Source organism: Trachurus trachurus (genome assembly GCF_905171665.1).
Source record: "Trachurus trachurus genome assembly, chromosome: 23".
Taxonomy (NCBI): Eukaryota; Metazoa; Chordata; class Actinopteri; order Carangiformes; family Carangidae; genus Trachurus; species Trachurus trachurus.
Window position 1 is genome coordinate 5,022,681 of NC_139912.1, and position 20,974 is coordinate 5,043,654.

Consider the following 20,974-nt stretch of genomic DNA (forward strand, 5'->3'; position numbering starts at 1 on the left):
ACATGTAGAGTGACCGGCAGTGTGTTGCTGCTTAGTTTTTAAAAGCTCCTTCTCAAGTAGTAAATAATTAATTACCTGAGATATTTAGAAGAAGGTATTGGTGCCATTCTGATTATTTTCCTAAAATACCCCAAATATTTAACAACATAAAATGATATTGTTAAAGTTGGGTTAAAAATGTTTTGTAACTTTCCTGTATCATGACTACAACACAGTTTGTGACATAAATATTCAAGCAACCGAGGTGACTTGAACAGTGGTTTATTTAGAGTGCACACACCTGAGGAATCTGCACTTTACAGGTTCAAATGTAAACACCACACACGAATAATTTAACATCAACTTAAATCTATCTACGGTGACCTGACTGCTGTATATCAGCATTAACTTGTGTGAGTGTCCACTGAGTCTAATTTCTAGAGCGATGACCGATGATATTTGACAGCTGTGATCCGGGTGGAAACGACCAGGCCTGATGCAGTTGGTAAATTAACACAGAAACTGAAGCCTCACATTTGAAAGCACAAAATCCCTCAGACTTTGGTAAAGGCACATTTCTCCCCCCCAAGTGTTCAAGTCTGGGTGAAACGTAAATAACAGAGTGTGTGATCATCTGTCCACTGTAAGAGTCAGAATATGCTCTACCAGTCGGAGAGTGGGGGAGCTGATGGGGTAGTGAGGGGGCAGCTTCTCCTCAGCACATGACGGCTTGACAAAGTACCTGGAGGGAGCAAACGTGTGTTAGACCCCTGAATAAACCTTTAAAGGGATAGTTCAACATTTTGGCAAATTGATCCAATGCCATAATCCCTATAGTCATAGCAGTAGGTTCGTTACCCTTAATTGTCGGTGCAAGCTATTTTTAGAACGGCGGAGCGGAGCGGCGAGCTGCTCAGAGCTGGAGGCTCATGGGATTTCTTGGTTTTCATCATCAAACTCATCAAATACACAATCCAACAACTCCACAACGCTCTGGTGGACAAGTTGTGACCTGCACATTCACCACGCTATGAGATAATAATAGAACGTTACGAGACAGAGTTGTTTTAGAGGGAAATGCAGAGTCTGCTTGCTGAAAAACTGCCCCTGAAGGCAACACACATCAGCGGTTTTGCATGAATTTCCCTCTAAAACAACTCTGTCTGGTAACGTTGTGTTATTATCTCATAGCGTGGTGAATGTGCAGGTCACAACTTGTCCACCAGAGCGTTTTGGAGTTGTTGGATTGTGTATTTGATGAGTTTGATGAGGGAAACCAAGAAATACCACGAGCCTCCGTAGCGTAGCTCTGAGCAGCTCACGGCTCTGCTCCACCGTTCTAAAAATAGCTTGCACCGACAATTAAAGCTAACGAACCTACTGCTATGACTATAGGGATTATGGCAATGGGCCAATTTGCCAAAAATGTTGAACTATCCCTTTAAGAACAATAAGAATCTAACTGACTGACTGAGAACGAACCTGAACTCCTCTCTGAAGTTGGAGCGCAGGTGCTGAGCCAGTTGGCTGTTGTACTGCAGACAGGCCAGCAGGAGGCGACAGCGCTGGAACAGCAGCACGGCCCCGACGGGGCTCAGCACCGACTCCTGCAGCTCCGACAGAACCAGCACCGCCTGCTGGGCCTGGTGGCCGATGAAGGGCAGCTGTGGACAGAGGACAGAGGACAGGCGTGGGGTCAGACAGACAGAGAGACGGGACACAGACAGAGTCACGGTCCGCGGTGTCACGGCTTCTGTACCAGGTGAGGATGAGGCTGCAGCACACGGAGAGTCCAACCAACAGACAGGAGGTTGTCGAAGGAGAAACACCTGCTGGTCTGAAACACACACACACAGAAAACTGTTTAGTTCACAACTGAAAAAATTTCAGCCACATACAGTACTTTTATTTTGTAGGAGTGTCATGTTTCCTGACAGTTTCTAAATCAAATGTCAGGATTCCCACACATTTGAAATTTCCAATTCCAATTCCAATTCAAGACCCTAATTTCCTGAAAAAAATTCAAATAATTTGTGATATTTGAGTAAATAGTTGTGCATTATATTAAAAAAATCATGCAATAATCATTTATTTTCATTATTCTGAATGTGTATGCCATTATGTAACCAAATAATTTCCAGGAGATTGTAGCTATAGGTACAATAGCGCATACAAAAATAATTAACCCAGATAACTTCAGATAAGACCAAACCAGATAAGTATTAAGTTAAATATATTTCCATACAGTAATTTCCATTTTCCATACTTTTCCAGACCTGAAAATGTATAAAATCAAATTCCATACTTTTCCATACTTTCCATACTTGCGTAGGAACCCTGAAATGTGATAAGGGCTTTTCTTGAGGAAACTGGATTCAATGTTTTTAATTTTTTTTCATTTGGGATGAATAAAATTTGTGTTTTAAAATGAGAATTTGACCAGTTATGAATAAAGTTCAGAGGAACATGTGTGTTAAATCAAAAAACATGCATGGAGTGCTGCATGGGTATCAATTGTCTTTGTCTCTACATGTGTCTTCCTTCAGCTTCCTGAATGAGAAACCCTTGTTAATTAACTTGATGATTTATAATGTTTGAAATGTTCTCTATTGTTGATTGCTTGTATATTTTGTGTTATTCTCCTTTCATGTCTGTTTGGATGTGGATGTATATTGTATTCTGCTGATTGGCATCACATGTGCTTCTACCATGGGGCCCGCCCAGTCATGTGACCTCTCTCTATATATACAGGTTACATATGGGCGGCCATTTTATACCAGCCCTGATGAAGGCCTGTGGCCGCAACACGTTGGCTTGGTTTTAATTTGTTTGGCCATGCTGCAATAAAGGCTTTTTAAAATCACTTTCCTACTCTGAGTGCCTCAGTTCCCGCTACCACCGAACATGTGTGTTAACTCACCTCGTGTCCACACAGCAGCAGCTCAAAGAGCAGAGAGCAGGCAGCGTCCAGGTACTCAGACAGTAAGGCCTGAAGCTGCGGGACACGGAGACATCTGTGAGTCTCTCATTAAATCCATTCTCATGAATTAAGGTTCAGACAGACGGTGTTGTTACCGCGGCAGCAGCAGCAGAGAGCAGCTCACCTCAGAGTCGACCTGAGAGCCTCTGTTCTGTGTCTGCAGACGTGGATCACAAACCAAGGCGAGCAGCATCCTGGAGGCCAGCGCTCCTCTGCAGAGACAAAACCACCGAGTCACAGCTGCTTCTGCCAGAGTTGTTGTTTTATTGTAGTGACACAGAGACAGAGACAGAGACAGTCTTTACACTGCATGGTTCAAGTGGCCCAATTTTTTCCTCTCAAGTGGCTCAGATCGGATCTGTAACATGAATGCCGATAAGAAATCAAGAGAGGAAAAACAATGTACACAAATGTGTCCAAGAGGCTGTCCCGTCCTCACTACGGGACTCATCTCACAGCAGCTCCGCTCCATGCAGGCACTTCACTAACTTTATTTAGTAAGGACAGACGTTCACTTTGTAAGTGACGTGTTGGATATAAACTCTGAACACCAGACTCACCTTCGTTTAAAAATATTATGGAATCATAACATGACAATCTCCTGTATTAAAAAAAATCACTGGTTTATTTCCAGTGAGTTGTTTCATGCAAGCACAGCAGGTGTAAATGCAGATTATCAGATATGGGTCACTTCTCTGATAGAACATGTAAATAAATAAATAAAATAAATCAGATATAGGCAATAAATCGGAATTGGGCATCAAGGCCGGCAGTGTAAAGACAGCCAGAAAGAATCAGATGAGGCGTTTACTTCTTGGCAGAGAGCAGGTTGAGTCTGGCTGCTTCCACCTCCGTCTCTCTGAACATGACGGCGAGCGTCTGGACGATCACGGTGCTCAGTCTGAGGACAAACGGTCAGAGTCACATTCTTCAACCTGAACTCATCATCATCAAGTTACCAACTGTCAAACAGGAGCTCATCAGTTAAAGGGATACTTCACCCAAAATCGATAATTCACCAATCTACTCACCGTCATGCCAAGGAAGGGTTCGGAGAACTTTTGGAGTCATCAAAACTCTTTAGGAGTTCCAGGGGGGGTCCGGCTGGAAACGGATTTTCATATAATGGCGGCGGATAGAGTTCACTTTTGAATCGTCCAAAACACACACTATGAAACATCCAGATACCTCCATACTGCTCGTCTGTACTGACCCAAGTGTCCTGAAGCCGTAACATGAAAAAGTTGTTCGGAAAAAACTAATGTCATCTCTGTTTTTATCCTTGTTGTAGCAGCAGTAGCTCCCAGTGGCTGTGTGAGATTTGCTGCGAGATGTTCGTTGGTCGTTGTAAACCACTGGATGTTTGATGTAAACACGGAAGAACATCTGGCAGCAAATCTCACGCAGCCACTGGGAGCTACTGCTACAATATATAGTATGGAGGTATCTGGATGTTTCATAGTGTGTGTTTTGGACGATTCAAAAGTGATTTGCTGCGAGATGTTCGTTGGTCGTTGTAAACCATTGGATGTATGATGTAAACACGGAAGAACATATCACAGCAAATCTCGCGCAGCCACTGGCAAAACAGAGATCAAATACATTTTTTCCGAACAACTTTTTCATGCTGCGGCTTCAGGACACTTGGGTCAGTACGGACGAGCAGTATGGAGGTATCTGGATGTTTCATAGTGTGTGTTTTGGACGATTCAAAAGTGAGCTCTATCCGCCGCCATTATATACTCCTAAAGCGTTTTGATGACTCTGAAAGTTCTCCAAACCCTTTCTTAGCATAACGGTGAGTAGAAGATTGGTGACTTATGGATTTTGGGTGAAGTATCCCTTTAAGAGACAGGAAGTAGAGCCCAGTGTTGGTGGTGTGTGTTCCTAATAAACTGCTCATTGAGTGTAGATCTCTATCCACAAACACCAATGTTGTCCTTAACGTTACTCTAACTATAAGTATGTTGTGTAAAAAAAAAAAAAAAAAGCAGCTTAGTCCAACCTGACTGATGGTATTAAAGGTTTAACATCACACACATACACACACACTCCCACTTATACACACACACACACACACACACACACACACACTGAAGCTTACAGTAGTTGATCTGCTGTGCAGACTCCGCTGAGGCTCTGACAGCCGTGGAGAGACTCCTCCAGAGTCTCAACCAGGAAAACACAAACTTCACTGGACTGAAACACAAAGAGAGAGAGAGAGAGAAGTGAAGACATGAGAGCATGCTGAGTGTATATGTGTGTAGCAATCAGTCAGCGGGCCTGGTTACCATAGATACAACAATATTATGCAATAAAAAGTATGAAGAAACATAAGTTTGAAGTGAAAAACAAGAAAAATAGAAAATGAAATTAATTTGTCTCTTGTTTTGCAACAGTCTCCAACTTTATTCAGAGTGGCTCTGATGCAATTTAGGTTGAGGGCAAAAAGAAAAGAGAAAAGTCAGACCAGGGTTCCTACAAGTTTCTTAAAGTTAAATTTAAGACTATTTAATACCTTTTTAAGACCATTTATACATGAAATTAAGACTTTAGTCGGCCTGTTTTACAGCCATATCGGCAAAGAAGAAAAATGAAATTCTTGAATTTCACAGTGTGCGTTTATTTGAAAAACAGTTCACAGTAACCGTGCAAATGAACAGGGGGTCTTCATAAATGAAGTCTGCAGTGACGTATCTATATATCAGGGATGTGATTGGCCAAGGACAAAAAAGCAGGAAATTATACGGACCCATAGCGCGACATGGCAACAGTGCAGCCATTACACACAATGACATAATTTTGACACTTTATATTAAACAATTAATTTAAGGAGAAAAAACCCCCTCAAAAACAGCATGTCAATCAATAGGTGCAGATATTATTACAGTGTGTGTGTTGTGAATATCGCACACACTGTGACATAAACTTCATCATTTTGATCATTCAATGTGTCTTAGAGCGAGAGAGACAGGAGAGAGAGCCAGTTATGGCAGGTGGAATTAGCACTTGATATTGAACTTATTTAAAAGGAAAACAAACATGCAGTAGCCTACTTAGCTCCATTTTAATAATTAATGATGGAAAAAGAGTTCTTGAACCATTGAGACCTTCCAGCCAGATGTGTGGTACATGTCTAATAGCCTATTTTTTGTAGCTGCTTAAGTAAATAATCATTTTTAAAAAGCAGATTTAGTACTGAGTGAGGTTCCTATCATTGTAATGGCAAGAACGGCTGGAGTGTATGAAACTTAAACTGAACTCAGAACTGGTCTAGTGGGGAGCTGTGGCTGCAGAGCCCCCAGGTAGCACACGCACGCACACACGCACACACACCTGTTGCTGCGCTGTCTCTCTCTCTCCCTCGGCTCTCTGGACTGTTCTTTTGGGCTCTATAAGTAGCATGGACGGCCCAACCCGTCCGGACGCGCTGGTTCGAGCCGGGCTTTTCTTTTCTTCTTTTTTTTTAACGGGTTCGGACATAGAATTAATGCTCGTCGAAACACATTAACGTCAGCGCGTCACGTGCAGCACCACGCCGCTCCAACAAACACTACCGCGGCAAAAAAAAAAGAGAGAGAGAAAACTACCGACTACCGCCGCTACGTCTTCTTGTTACTGCTCCGTGGTCGGGGCAACATCAACACCTATGGCTGTGTGGGTTAACGTCTCTGGTTAAATGGTGGATAATGGCGGTCCGGCGGTCCACCGGTCCCCACCCCCCCACACCCCCTCTCAAAAAAAAAGAAGAAGCGGATTTGCATGATTTACGAGGGTCGCATTTTCATGTCTAAAAATCCGGATTTCCGGATAAATCCGGAAAAATCACATCCCTGATATATATAGCCTATTGATAGCTTTCACTGACGTCACGTCCCAGGGACCTGGCGGTCAAAAGCAACATTCCAAAGTGGCCCCGCAATGGACTTTCTATGGACAAACAACCGAGTAATGACTTAAATCATCTGTCAGCGGCCGAGAAAGAAAGATATAAAAACAACTTTGAAGTTTTGGGCACTTGTGACCCATATTCAACACCAGCTGCTGTATACGAGTTCCCTGCCGAAGCTCCAGTTGGGCGATGTTTATTACCTGGTGGAGAGTCATCATCCTCCACCGCTTGCAACCAATACCTCCGGTGTTATGGCTCAACTGGTTTCTGATTAAAAGCCCCATTTTGTAGTTTTTTTTTTTATCTTAAAATAATGTTTCTGAACTCATTGAAGTGGTAGAAATGTACCTGTAACTTTCCTGTACGGGAACACCGTCCTGGTACCGCATCTCCGCTGAGCTCCACAGCTGAGCTCCAGCCCACTGAGCCCAGGCTCCCTGCTCCTCTCACCCACAAACCAGAGCCCTTAGCTGGGCTGCACGGTGACCAGCTGCCCCCCTCCTTCCCCCCGGAGCTTTGCTACGCACCGCTACCGACGGCAACGATGACGGCGGTCCGATAGCAGCAGGACCGGCGGCGGCGGCGGCGGCGATGGTAACCCGGCGGGACCGCCCGCCACCGGACACCGGCAGCAGGACCGCCCGCGGCGGCAGCGACACGGTAACGAGGGTCGGGACCGACCGCGGCGCGGCGAGGACGATGACCGGTGTTGTTTAGCGTATTTTCAGAGTGTTTTCCATTAGTTCGTAACTTTAACACGACAGGCTTTGTCATACTGTGCAGTGTTGTGCAGACTAGTGAGAGTAGTGTGGCGCTGATGTCTGTAGATTGGCGGAACAGGTTCACTCACAGACGCATATTGGCTGCAGTAACATGTGAACTGCGGCTTTATTTGTGAATTTGTGACAAATCTGCGGACGGAAGTGCAGCACAGCTGTTGTTCGGTTCGGTAACCAGTTAAATCAGACACCAGTTGGGCCATAACACCGGTATTTTTGAAGCAGCAGGGGGCAGTGTGTGTTTTTCTGCCTTGTCCTAATCCGCGGACAGCGGGGAAGTGGATTGTTTTGACCGCCAGGGGGGCGTTCCATACGGACCGTGACGTCACATGAAAGCTATCAATTGCAGTGCGGTCGAAATGATTAGTTCCGCCTCTCTGTATTTACATTATTTTTTATCAAATATTCGCGATTGACAAATAAAAACTTAAAAATAGAGAGAAGTTACAAACAGCACAATTTTTAAGACCCAAATATAAAAATTCAAGACTTTTTCAAGACTTTTTAAGGTATTATTTTCAAATTTGAAATTCAATGCTTTTAAGACTTTTTAAGACCCCGCGGGAACCCTGTCAGACATCAAAGTGTGTGTGTGTGTGTGTGTGTGTGTGTGTGTGTGTGCGCGTGTGTTTCCAGTGTTTAGTGTCTCACCCTCCAGAAGAGTCTGCGCAGTGTGACGTTGCGGTGAGCCGCCGTCCTCAGCTCCTGCAGCAGCAGATACAAACTCTCCACACTGATCTCGTCCTGCAGCAGCTCAGAGCTCAGCTGAGAGAACAGGTGGGCCGTCCGCTCCCAGCTGCACACACACACACACACACCCACACACACACACACACACACACACACACACACACACACACACACACACACACACACACACACACACACACACACACACACACACACACGGTTATGGCTTTGACACTAAAGGACAAAACAAAACAAAACACGCACTCTCCAAAAAACTTTCAGGAACAAACTGAAGAGGTGCACGGCCAAAAGTTGCACTTAAAGAAAAAGAAGAAAGGCCAGCAGCACTCGTGTCCTTCTCATTGTTTTTTATTGCAAACTGCGTCGGCGCTTAACACACACAGACCGGTTTCGACAACGGGAAGTGATGCATTTAAATACTCACAGCTGTGGTCAATCACTTGATAGACAAGTAACAGTAATCGAGAAGAATAACAACTTCACAATGCACAAATATTAGAAAAATAGAAAAATGTAACAAATATCCAAGAACCCAGACATCTAAAGTATCATAGGTAAATAGAACAATTAAAAAAGACACTAAAGGATACAACAGCTTCATCCACACACACACACACACACAGCTGATCTATAATCAATAAGTGGTGAACACCCGGTGACCATTGAGCCTCTGCTCCAGGTCATTCATGACAGTGATGGAGGAGTTTGTGTCACCTGATGACAGGACGACGTTTCCCCGGAGACGAGTCAGATGAGACGTTACACTTCCTCCTGTAGAGAGGATCTAACAGCAGAGTGGACCTCTGGACACACACACACACACACACACACACACACACACACACACACACACACACTGGAATGTTATCACACAATGTGCAGATGAACAGTTCATACTATATTTTATTTTCCACACTATATTACATTCATCTCTTTAATTTGATTTCTTACAACTTTACCCGTCATTACTTCATGATATTATTCTTAAAGGGATAGTTCAACATTTTGGCAAATTGGCCCATTGCCATATTCCCTATAGTCATAGCAGCAGGTTTGTTACTTTTTATTGTCGGTTCAAGCTATTTTTAGAATGGCGGAGCAGAGCCGCGAGCTGGCTAATGGGATTTCTTGGTTTCTCTCATCAAACTCATCAAATACACAATCCAAAAACTCCAAAACGCTCTGGTGGACAAGTTGTGACCTGCACATTCACCACGCTATGAGATAATAACACAATGTTACCAGACAGAGTTGTTTTAGAGGTAAATTCATGCAAAACAGCTGATGCGCGTTCCTGTCGGGGGCATTTTTTCGGCAAGCAGTCTCGAAAAGTTTGATGAGGGAAACCAAGAAATCCCATGAGCCTCCGCAGCGTAGCTCTGAGCAGCTCGCGGCTCTGCTCCGCTGTTCTAAAAACAGCTTGCACCGACAATTAAAGGTAACAAACCTACTGCTAAAGCTATAGGGATTTGCCAAAAATGTTGAACTATCCCTTTAATAGTAGTAGAAAGATTGTGATGATCCTTCAGGATCTTCACATCTGATCATCACTCACGATGATGAAGCTGTTCCACGAGCTCTGGAGATGCAGGTAGAGTCTGGACGTCTGTGACACGGCGTAGAGATGCAGCTCGGCCTCTCTCTCCTCGGCGCCGTTCACACCGTCGTCTCTCCTCAGCAGGCGCGACAGCACCGAGCCGAGCCTCCTGGGAACCTGGGTTCAGATCGGTGGAGAAACTTAACGTAATGTGTGACTGTTCCTCCGGCTTTTTGGGTAGTTCTTAAAGGGATAGTTCACCCAAAATTGAAATTTCACGGGGCTGGGAGAAGTTTCAGAGTCCTCCGTGGCTTCTCTGAGTTACAGGGGGTCTCGGCGTAGCAGTGCATGTCCATATAACGGTTGCAAATGGATACCAACTGTCTTCGTAACAAAAAGACACACCAAAAAACATCCAAATACCTCCATGCTGCTCGTATGTAATGTCCGTCTTGTATTGAAGCCCCGAAATGAGAAATTGTCCCGAAAAAAATTAAATAAGTCTATATTTCAAGCTTGTTTTGTAGCGGAAGCTCCTCGAAGCTCCTCTTCCCGGTTCGTCAAATTTGGACGAACTGGGAAGAGGATCTTCCGCTACAAACAAGCTTGTAACTCAGAGAAGCCACGGATAACTCTGAAACTTCTCCCACCCCTTAGTCGACATGAGGGTGAGTACTAGATAATGAGTGAAATTTCAATTTTGGGTGAACTATCCCTTTAAAAAAAACCAGGCTAAACATGTTCGAACCCGCCCGTACCTGACCGCCGTCACTGGTCCTGAGGCTTTGTTCTGAGGGCGACCGCGGCGAGGTGGGCGAGGTGGAGGGGGAGTAGGGGGAGGGCGTGGTGGGAGGGTGCGGGACCCTCGGGAGCCCCAGAGTCTCTGGGTTTGGACAGGAGGCAGAGCGGGTGGGCTTTAACACGGGGAGCTCGTCTTTCCTCCACTCGCTGCGGCTCCTGAAGGAGGCGAGACGAGAGACACAAAATCAGTCATGTGATATTTTATATTCTATTTTATTCTACTGTCAATAAAGAAACAAACCAGTAGCTTAGAACCTAGATGCACCCTAGCGGCAGCAAATATATTTGCTCCGTAGGTGGGTCTAGAAACGAGCCATGGGAACTTTTTGAGTCTCGAACACCGTTTGTGTTCACCAATCACAGCGCTGCGCAGATCTGTTTATACCCACTGCAATACAGCTGTACAACTCCTCAATCTGATTCATTCATTCACCATAAGCATCCTGGACCCAGCACTTTTTAACTTTTTATACGCATCTTTTATTATATTTATTTTTTGTGTTTTAATACACTACGTGTTTTTATGTCTTTATGTATTTCACTTCAGTGTTGTGATCCGTGTTGTTGTCTGTATTGTCTTGCTGCTGCTCTGTGACATTTTAAATTTCCCCTCGGGGATTAAATAAAGTATTTCGATTCTATTCTATTCAGAGAGTCATTGGACGGGCTTAACGCGATGACGACATACTTGCGACAGTGAAAAACATGACAAGATAGCTTTGGCAAAGGAATCGTTTGAATCGGCTTTGGCATCAACTTTGAAAGAATTAAACTTGTCATTTTCTTTAAAATTTGAGCAAGAAACTGCACTGAAGTCATTCATTTCGAAGAAGGATGTATTTGGTGTTTTGCCGACGGGATATGGGAAAAGTTTAACCTACCAACCTCATCCTGCTCTTTGCTCTGATTAGTCGTAGCGCTACCCTATTGCGTGCAGAAGCAGTTTGAAAGACAGCCTTCATCCCGCCCCCTGGATTGAGCCGAGGTCTACCGGTCGTTGCTTTTCAGGCTAACAAACCAGGCAGTTATTAATAAATCCTTGAGTCTGTATCTAAACTCTGATACATCTACAGCTCAGGGTTTCCACCAGTGTATTCTGGAGCATCTGGGACTTGGGTGACTAAAGAACCGACTGTGGGGACTATTTTCTAGACATGCACTGATCCGACACCCGGATCGGATATCGGCTGCGATATTGACTAATTAGCTGGATCGGATATCGGATGAATGAGGCCGATCCAGCATTCCGATCCAGTCATTTCTTTTTTATTAAAGCAGAAGTAAGCGATCCGGTCGTTTTGGCTAACAGCCGATGGAGTTAGCAGTCCCCGCCCTCGTCCCTACGTCACCACATTCACGCGCATCCCTTGGCTGCACACACAGAGAGGACCGCCCCTTTATGCCGTTCTCTCTCCTCATTGGATAAAGGTTGTAGGATACAAGGAAAGTTTTCTCCTCGGCTTACAACAGAGCAGAGTGACTGACAGACCTGTGTTTCAGACCAAACACTCTATATAAGTGATTGCTGTCGGAAGATATAACTATTTAAGACTTATATTAACACAAATATTCCGCTTACTTCTGCTTTAATATCATACACAGCGATCTAGTGTTATTTATTTCTTTTTGCTGCAAATGTAGCCTACACTTTGTTATTTGTTAATAAATAATATTAAGTACATTTATATCTGTGTTAACTCATTGAGTGCCGCGCTCCTTTCCAAAGTTTTAGTCAAGTGTACCGGCAATTTAGACCATTTTTGACTTTTTATGTAGAGCCATAGTGTATTCTATATTATTGCCACCAACACATACTGTAGCTCAATTGAAAGGTTTAACTTTATGCTTCAAATGACCACAAACCGTTTGTTTCTACGTGCCTCCGTTCCTGAGAAAAGTCAAGCTAAACATGGCTGGGTTTCACCAAAATCCCTCCTTTTCTTCTAGAAAAGGAGATAGAGCGTCTTTTATGAAAGGTGCGCTGTTTGTGCCTGTCGCTCTTCTCACACTCGCATTTCTGGATCAAAGGGCTCGTATAAGATAAATATATACAACAGTTGTTGTTCTATTCACAAAACCACCAGCGGGGGCGGGGGGGGCGCCACTAAACAACAATAACACAGACGCACCGTGCCGTGTCTCAGCTTCTCCCCGCGGAGCGTGAGGGTCAGTCGGCCACCGCGGCTCGGGAAGACCGGTCCCGCCGGTGGTCGCGGTCCTTCTGTGGTACGGGTCGGTGACGGCGGTCTGCTTTGGTCCAGAGACCATCAGATTTTACCGCGGGGGGACTTTGGGGAGGACACGGTGTTGCTCCAGATGAAGACCGGGCGGGACAGTCGGCTGAGAGCTTCCTGGTTCAGCTCCCAGCTGCTGCAGCCTCGCGGGTGAGAGCAGAGCAGCTGCTGCAGCCTCGCGGGTGAGAGCAGAGCAGCTGCGCTGCAGCAGCTGCTGCATCTGCATGCAGAACTCCGTTTGCAAAAGCCGAGTTATGATAAAAACTTCCAGATCATGAGCTGTCATGTGACTTTGATCGTCATCTATTTCAGTTCTCCTCGTCGTAGAGTCCCCAAATTTACATATAATGTGTATTAAAGTGTCTATTTTCATAATTTAAAAAAAAAGCAAAAAACGAAAAATCTCGTTTTTGGCACTCAACGCATGGGAACGAAAAACGAGAAATTACGTGGTTGGCACTCAATGAGTTAATTTGTTACCTTTTTTTTTAACAAGGCTAAATGTTTATGTCAAGCCTGATGCCTTCACTCAAATGGCAAGGTATACGCTTCATTCATTCAACAGTAGAATCGGATCGGTATGGGCCGATACGCTCAGCCCAGGTATCGGTATCGGATTGGATCGGAAAAAACTGGATCGGTGCATCTCTACTATTTTCAGAGGCGGATTAATCCATCATGTTATTTCCCTTTGGCTGAGTACAGTTTAGTAAAAAACCACTAAGAAACTAAGACTTTAAAATCTATTTCAAACATATTTTGTGAGGCGTTCGAGGACGGTGTCGGGGTATTTAAGGGTTAGAGGCTCAGGGAAGAGCATCATGTGAGCGAGGGTCCTCACGAGTATAAACAGACAAGTGTGTGTGTGTGTGTGTGTGTGTGTGTGTGTGTGCGTGCGCTTAATGACCTCCCGGGGGTGAACTACACTCGAGCAGCGACACAGATTAGCATGAGACAGCTGTTTACATCACACATATCAGTTTTATAGCACGTTATTGTAACCAGGCAACAATCCAGAGTTCAGTGAGTCTCTTCACAGTCCATGAATCAGGATAATCGCAGGAAGACGACGACACTGGATGCAAACAACTTGGATCATGGGAAATATTAATAATATTATGAAAGAATATGAATAAATATATATATCTTACTTTGCCAATGTGATGACTAGTGAATGAAACACGTGCCAAGGGACTGACTGTAAGACCTTTTTAACCCAAAACATTGAAGTTTTATAAGATTGCAAACTGAATATCTGTGTGTTTTACATAATCAGACATTAAACGTAACATTTTTCACCATAATACACTTTGGTAAATCGATTAAACTGTTGCGTTTGCTCCGTTTCCCATCTCAGCTTGTATCAGCTGAATAATGGCTGTGCTTGTTTAATGGCGGTACTTTACAGCCGAGTGGCTCAGTGAGCAATGTTAATGAGCAGCAGGTTGAACCGAAGGGAAACTCGTCTCTCTTGAGTAAATAAGTCATGAGCTACCTGAGACGGTGAAGAGGGTCATTACAGGAACGGGCCGTGAGTTGTTTGCCGACAGTCATGAGAGAGGAGTCACGGGCAGTTAGCTCTCGTCCTCAACTTTCCCTCCTCAATGACTTTTCTATTGACTGAAGCTGCGAGCAGTGATTCACGAAGTACCCGAATGAGGTAAACACATCAGCAGAGAGGAGCTGCAGCCGTTCACCAACAACATGCAGACGTGTCTAAACTTTCTCTTAACCCTCTATGGTACGCATTATGATCCCAGTTGGTAAAAAAATGTTTTGGGTGTTTTTTTGTCTTAAAATAGACCAATTAAACATAATCAAGAGAAATTTTCAAAAAATATTATTTTTTTAGTAGTTTTTAGGGTTTGTTGCCATACGGCAACACCGTACGATAGTGGAAAGTAATGAAAATAATAGAGTTTTGTCTAAAATTGTAATAACATTTATTTAAAAACTCATGTTATAGTCTCAACAATCCCCAGTAGCCTGAACAGTTAAGAATGCATCTCATTTGAAAGTAAAAACCATTTAAAAAGACATTTTTCACTGCACTTTTACCCTCACTATCCTCGCTGTCCTCACCATCTCCACTGTCCTCATTGTCTCCACTGCCCTCGCTGTCTCCACTGTCCTTATTCTCTGGCTCATAGTCTTCATCATTCTCACTGTCTTCATCTTTCACTCTCTCCTTGCTATGTTGCCAGCTGCTCGTTTTCTTCAACACTGAATCCTAATTCATCTTCACTACCATCTACTGGGAGGGCTAATTGATGGACCTGAAAAAAATAAATGATTCTACATGGTTGTGGAGCCTGAGTCCATAAAGTTTACAATATTATTTTGAAGAATTTAGGCCTATAACTAAATACAAAATGTTATCAACATGCCGGGCTAGCAATTCATAATGGTACGGTGTTGCCATATGGCAACATACACATTTGAACAAATTTCTAATATTTAATGATCAAGTACAGTGCAATAAACTACAGAATAATGAACTTAACTAACCTATTATTGAGTATATATTTTTTTCCCAGTTGAAAAATGTCATTAAAACACTTTTTTAGATCATTTTTGAGGGGTCAAATGGCGAGGCTCCTCCCTGTGAAAACGTCTGCAGAAAAGGGCTTAAAAATGGCCTCCAGAAGGTCATGTAACAAATTTAAACACTGCTATTGGTTTACTTAGAACCTCCCCTCTCTTTTAATGCATTGCAACATAACCGGGGATGTATTGTCTGTGTGTCGAAGGCTTAAAATGGGTTTGTTGCCATATGGCAACGCCGTACCATAGAGGGCTAAACCCTGCTGATGCACACTAGCCATGTTTCCATCCAAAGTGATTCGAATTACTGGGAAATGCGCATTAAAAGAAATCCGAATCGTGTGTGTTTCCATCTACGGACTTTGCACCCCCCCCCCCCCCCCCCCCCCCCCCCCCCCGACGGACTGATGGTCTGATTTGAACACATTAGCGCGATTTAGCGCATGTTTATTACCTTCATAACACGACCTGTGTGTGTGTGTGTGTGTGTGTGAGAGAGAGAAAGAGAGAGAGAGAGAGAGAAGCGGCCGCCACAGACTTTATTAATGATAAACGCTGGATTCGCTGGTTGACAAGTTTGGTTTTTACTGAGGAGGAACTATGAAGAACTGTGCAGTAACATCATTATGAAGGTGTGTGGGGGCTTTTATTTTGCCGTGGCGGTGGTGCAGAAACCCTGATGTTGTCTTGTGAGTGAACTGCAAACATGGGAGCAGATGGGGTGAAAGTGCGCTACGTCACACTTAATTCACATACAGCTGTTTCCATCCCATTCGAATCAACCAAAACCCGGCCATAGCGAGCGTATTTCAGTTTGTGCGAATCAGGGGATTTTAATGCGAATCACGGCGTTTCCATCATCATTTTCCGATGCGATACATCTCGATGCGCATCTAAACAGCTGATGGAAACGCACCTACTGATGAATGATAGACTTCTGGTGTAGTGTTGCCTTTAAAAAGTGAGAGCAACACAGTCTCAGTCTGTCTCAGCTTCCCCACACGGGGATCAAGTGACAAACCAAAGACCTGAGTGAGTGTGAGGAGACTGTCTGAGTTTTCAGACATGGTTTAACCGAAACTTCCTGACTTACTATTCGTAATTAGTTTAGTAATTAAAGGTCCCATATTGTTTAAAAGGTAGATGTCCATGTGTAGTGTGATTATAAAGCAGCTCTAGGTTCTATATTAATACTGCGAAAGTGTCAAACCCTCAGTCCACATGCAGAGAAATGCACACAGCCTTGTATTCAGAAACTGAGCCTCAAAAACAAACCGTTGGGATTTTTGTAACTTTGTGATGTCACAACAAAACAAAAACAAAGCACCTCCAACCGAGACAGACCATCCAACAGGCAGGATTTGGTTTCTCTTGAGTGTTTAACTGAAATTGCTCTATTTTTACTTCATCAGTCAGCCAATCAAAAGAGAGAATAAGGGTCTCCTCTCTCAGAGTAAGAACATCAGGGTTCCTACACATTTGAAATTTCAAATTAGTTTTTTCAGACCCTAATTTCCAGACTTCTCTGGATTCAAATAATTTGTGACATTTGAGTAATTAAATGTGTATCATGTAAATAAATTATGCAATTTTTTTTATTCATTGATTTTCATTATTCAGAATTTCTATGCCATTGTGTCACCAAATAATTTCCAGGAGATTGTAGCTAGGTACAATAGCACATTCAAAATAATTAACCCAAAAAACTTCAGATAAGACCAAATCCAGATAAGTATTAAGATAAATATATTTCCTTACAATAGTTTCCATTTTCCATACTTGCGTAGGAACCCTGAAACATTATCTTAAATTAAGATTTAAAATAGAAAGTAAAGGAGTGTCCTCACATCTATGGAGAGTCAGGCGTGTGTGCGTGTGTGTGTAATGCTCACCTCTCTGCAGGATATCCTGTGAGGAGATAGAGCAACAGGACGGTTAGAGTTACAGGTGCAGATATCAGGAGAAAGAAATAAAGGAAACAGATCAGATCACTGATTAAGATCGATCCACAGCTGAAGTAGGGATTAAAACCGACTTAGGTAGTGACTTTTTTACAGCCCATTGCCTTCATAAAAGCAGGTACACAACACAACACACACCTATTTAAAAGAAAAAAAAAAAAAAACACCAACATATTACTCCTTTTTTACCTTCTAAGGTGTGTGTGACTGGAGGGCAGTAGCTGCCCCTGCGAGAGGCCGGGGCCACAGGAGGAAGTGGCGTCCTCTTGTCTCTCCTCAGCCAGTCGCGTCCCTTCGCAGCAGACTTGTCGGTGATGTAGGTGATCCGTATGTGCTGGCAGCGCTCCCTGTCCTTCCCGCTGAGGAAATCTGGGAGGTCGTTGATCTGTAGGGACGAAAACAGACGTGATGTGAGGAGGACGAGTCAAAAAATGTCGTCCTTCTCTGGGTGATGATAACTCTGTCACATTTGAACCCACACACATGAAACACATATCGATTCCTTCAGCGGGAAATTAGACTTTTTTAGGATGTCATTACCTCCTTACCTCCTTTTTATATTTCCTTCAGTCTAACATTAATTTAGTGGTACTTGTCTGGATATTCATAAGCACACTGCAACTTAGATAAACAAATATAAGCTATAATGGGGCTCAGAAGGGAATACCAATAATTATATGCAGCTGACATCACAAGAACTTAGCTAAGCTGATGATTGTTTTTGTTCTGCTGCCTTAATGGTTATCAGTCTGTGGTGACAAGTGTTTCATTTTATGCTGCAGTCTGCTCTGCTGGGGAGGAAGTTTGGGGAAAAAGCAGGCAAGAAGGCTGAGAGATACACAATGAGGATGGTGGAGGCCATCCTGAACAACACAGATCATTCACTTCATAACACCTGGATGGACCAAAGAAGTAACAGTGGTGGACGACGGCTCTTCTCTCTTCGTTGCAGGACAGAGAGATGCAGAAGATCTTTTATACCCACTGCCATCATGCTTTATAATTATTCTGCAAATTGTAGGTGAACTGACAGACAAATTAATTTCCCTTTGGGGATTAATAAAGTAGTTCGTATTCGTATTGTTCCTATGTAGGATTATGTCGCTGTTAATTGCATTTTCCAGCAAAATCTGGTTCAATTTCAACAACAGATTAAATCCCAGCAGGACCAGGGAACCAGTGAAGAAACACTAGTTAATTCTGGCTGAAATAACTGGGGTGAGTTGGGTAAGGCTATATAAAAAGTGTAAAAACACCTGCTGAAGCCACAGTGGGGGAGGAAACAGTTCGACTGATTCTATAATCTGACGGTTTACTGCAGACGGAATTAACTGTGAGGACTATACGGTGAACTTTGACCTCTGACATAACAAGATAATGAAGTGAGAATTAGACGCTAATGCTGCCATAATCTTCCGGATAACTGTCTGCATGTTATGTAGTGGTATATTTTGTTGGAGTACAACACCTAAATCCATTTTAAGGCATTAGTAGTGTAGATCAGAGTGTAATCCAGGGATAATGGCTTTTTAAGACATCTTTAATTAGACAAGACAGGTTTTTTATACGCGCTCCAGTGCCTCTCTCTGTGGGAGGTTTGTTTCTGTTTCTCCTATTTTAACACCAGTAATATATTTATATTAGATAAATGTTATATTTACAATTGTTAATTGGTTGATCAACAGAAAATGAATTTGGGTTGAGGCCCACAGGGACCATTATATTAGATGCAAACTGTTTGTTGAACCATTATTAAACCAGAGCCAATGATGCCCTCATATTAACCAGGTAACCTCAGCCAGGTGAAAAGGTGTGGAGTTAAACCTGTGAATCAAAATATCTGATCTGTAATCTGACGAGTTTAACCAGGATCACACTGCAGGAGCCTATTAGTTAATGGGCAAACATAAAAACATACTCAATTTAATTTACTTTGGTCAGGATTAGAGTTGTAAATAAAGAATACTTTAATTATCACTTAATCAATTGTTTTTTTTTTTGTTTTTTTTGGGGGGGGGGGGGGGGGGGGGGGTATCTGACAATGTTTGCCAAATATTAGGCTACTCATTCAATTAATCAGAGGGTGGAAGGTTAAGTGTAAACAGTTAGGCTAGTTGATTATCGGATGGACACAAACTTTGATACCGATTGATCACATTTTGTTTAGAAATCTCCTTACTAATGGCTTTTTTTAATCTATTATGGAAATTCAGGATGTCTAGAAAGGTCTTTAAGAAATTCAGTGTAGCCTATAGGCTACATTTTACACAAAAAACTCCTCAGTGAATAGAGGGAATGCTTGGCATATGTAGCAATATGGTGTAGCTGTTATTTACAATATTTATGTCAGAACTTGTGATTGTCTATCTATCTACATGTTCAAGTTTTTTTTTTCTATACGCAGCTGTTAAAAACCCATAGCAAACACAAATATTCACATTTTAGAAGCTGTACAGAGATTTCTTGTAGATGCTTTACTTTGCAAACACTTATTTAAACGATTAAACAATACCTAAATCTATTTAGGTATTTTCTGCCACTTAACTAATCAACTATTTCAATTTGAGATGAAGGAATGAGTTTGAACTGATAGAAAACATGAGAAAAACGAGCAAACTGTCATATTTGAGAAGGTGGAACAGTACAGTTTGACAGTTTCGCTTTAACACTGATCAATTGATTAATGGACCATCAAAATAACGAGCTGTTTGATGAAGTTTTGTTTAACTGACAGTTCACATCATTTCAAAAAACGACCGTTATTTTGAATTTTTTACCAGTTCGATGTCACGCACGCGCCTGAAGTTAACGGCCGCGGTGAGCGTGCGCGGCGGGTACTCCGTCAGGTAGACCAGCTCGTCGCTCAGCACCACGTGCATGTACACCTTGTTGACGGTGTCCGAGACCACCACGCACGGCTCGTAGGCTCGGATCCGCTCGTACACCGACTGCTCCGTGTTCCGCTTCAGGAAGGTGTCCAGCTTGATGTTGCGGCGGGCGAGGAGAGTCCCGGAGCTGGTCCGAGCCATGGCGACGGACGGTGACGGTTACCGGTACCGTTAACGTTAACGGGCGGAGCAGTTGGTGACAAGTTGTTACCGGGGGGATGTCACGTCACCTTCCAGTCTGGAGCCAGGTAGGTAGCTGTCCATCCGTTATACCTGCTCTTCATAGAGAGATATAAAACTACCGGACAGGTGAGTGAGTGAGGGGAAAGTCTCCCCAGTCCTCCTCCTCTCACCCTCGGACTGAGCAGGAGATGATGAACTACCGCTGACTGTCCTCATCAGATTATACTGCCATCTGATTGGTTGACAGTGAAAAGAGACGCTGCTGATTGGCTGGGAAATAAAGGGCTCGTTCATAAATTGGGATCAGTGTACACAGTAGTTTCCACTGGGGCATACAGCCTGATTAACCTCCCAGGGGACAACAGGGCAAAGACCAGGCAAAGACTGCTGTCAAGACCCCAACTGACCTGTGTTATAACATGGACAAATAATGAGACATTATCCTGGGCAAATGCCCCTGTGTTCCTACTTTACTATATATAGAC

At 43.3% G+C, this 20,974-nt stretch overlaps 1 protein-coding gene across 1 annotated transcript; it reads right to left on the minus strand.

Moving 5' to 3' along the window:
* Positions 1–609: 609 nt before the first annotated feature.
* Positions 610–20,447, minus strand: cUnh12orf56 (chromosome Un C12orf56 homolog; the record flags this gene model as incomplete). The annotated part of the gene is made up of 13 exons (XM_083999363.1): positions 610–721; positions 1,462–1,643; positions 1,739–1,816; positions 2,900–2,974; positions 3,084–3,171; positions 3,771–3,860; positions 5,064–5,158; positions 8,282–8,426; positions 9,056–9,144; positions 9,897–10,055; positions 10,637–10,835; positions 17,586–17,803; positions 20,196–20,447. The coding sequence occupies 13 exons, from the start codon at positions 20,445–20,447 to the stop codon at positions 610–612; spliced, it is 1,782 nt and encodes a 593-aa protein (XP_083855489.1).
* Positions 20,448–20,974: the final 527 nt, after the last annotated feature.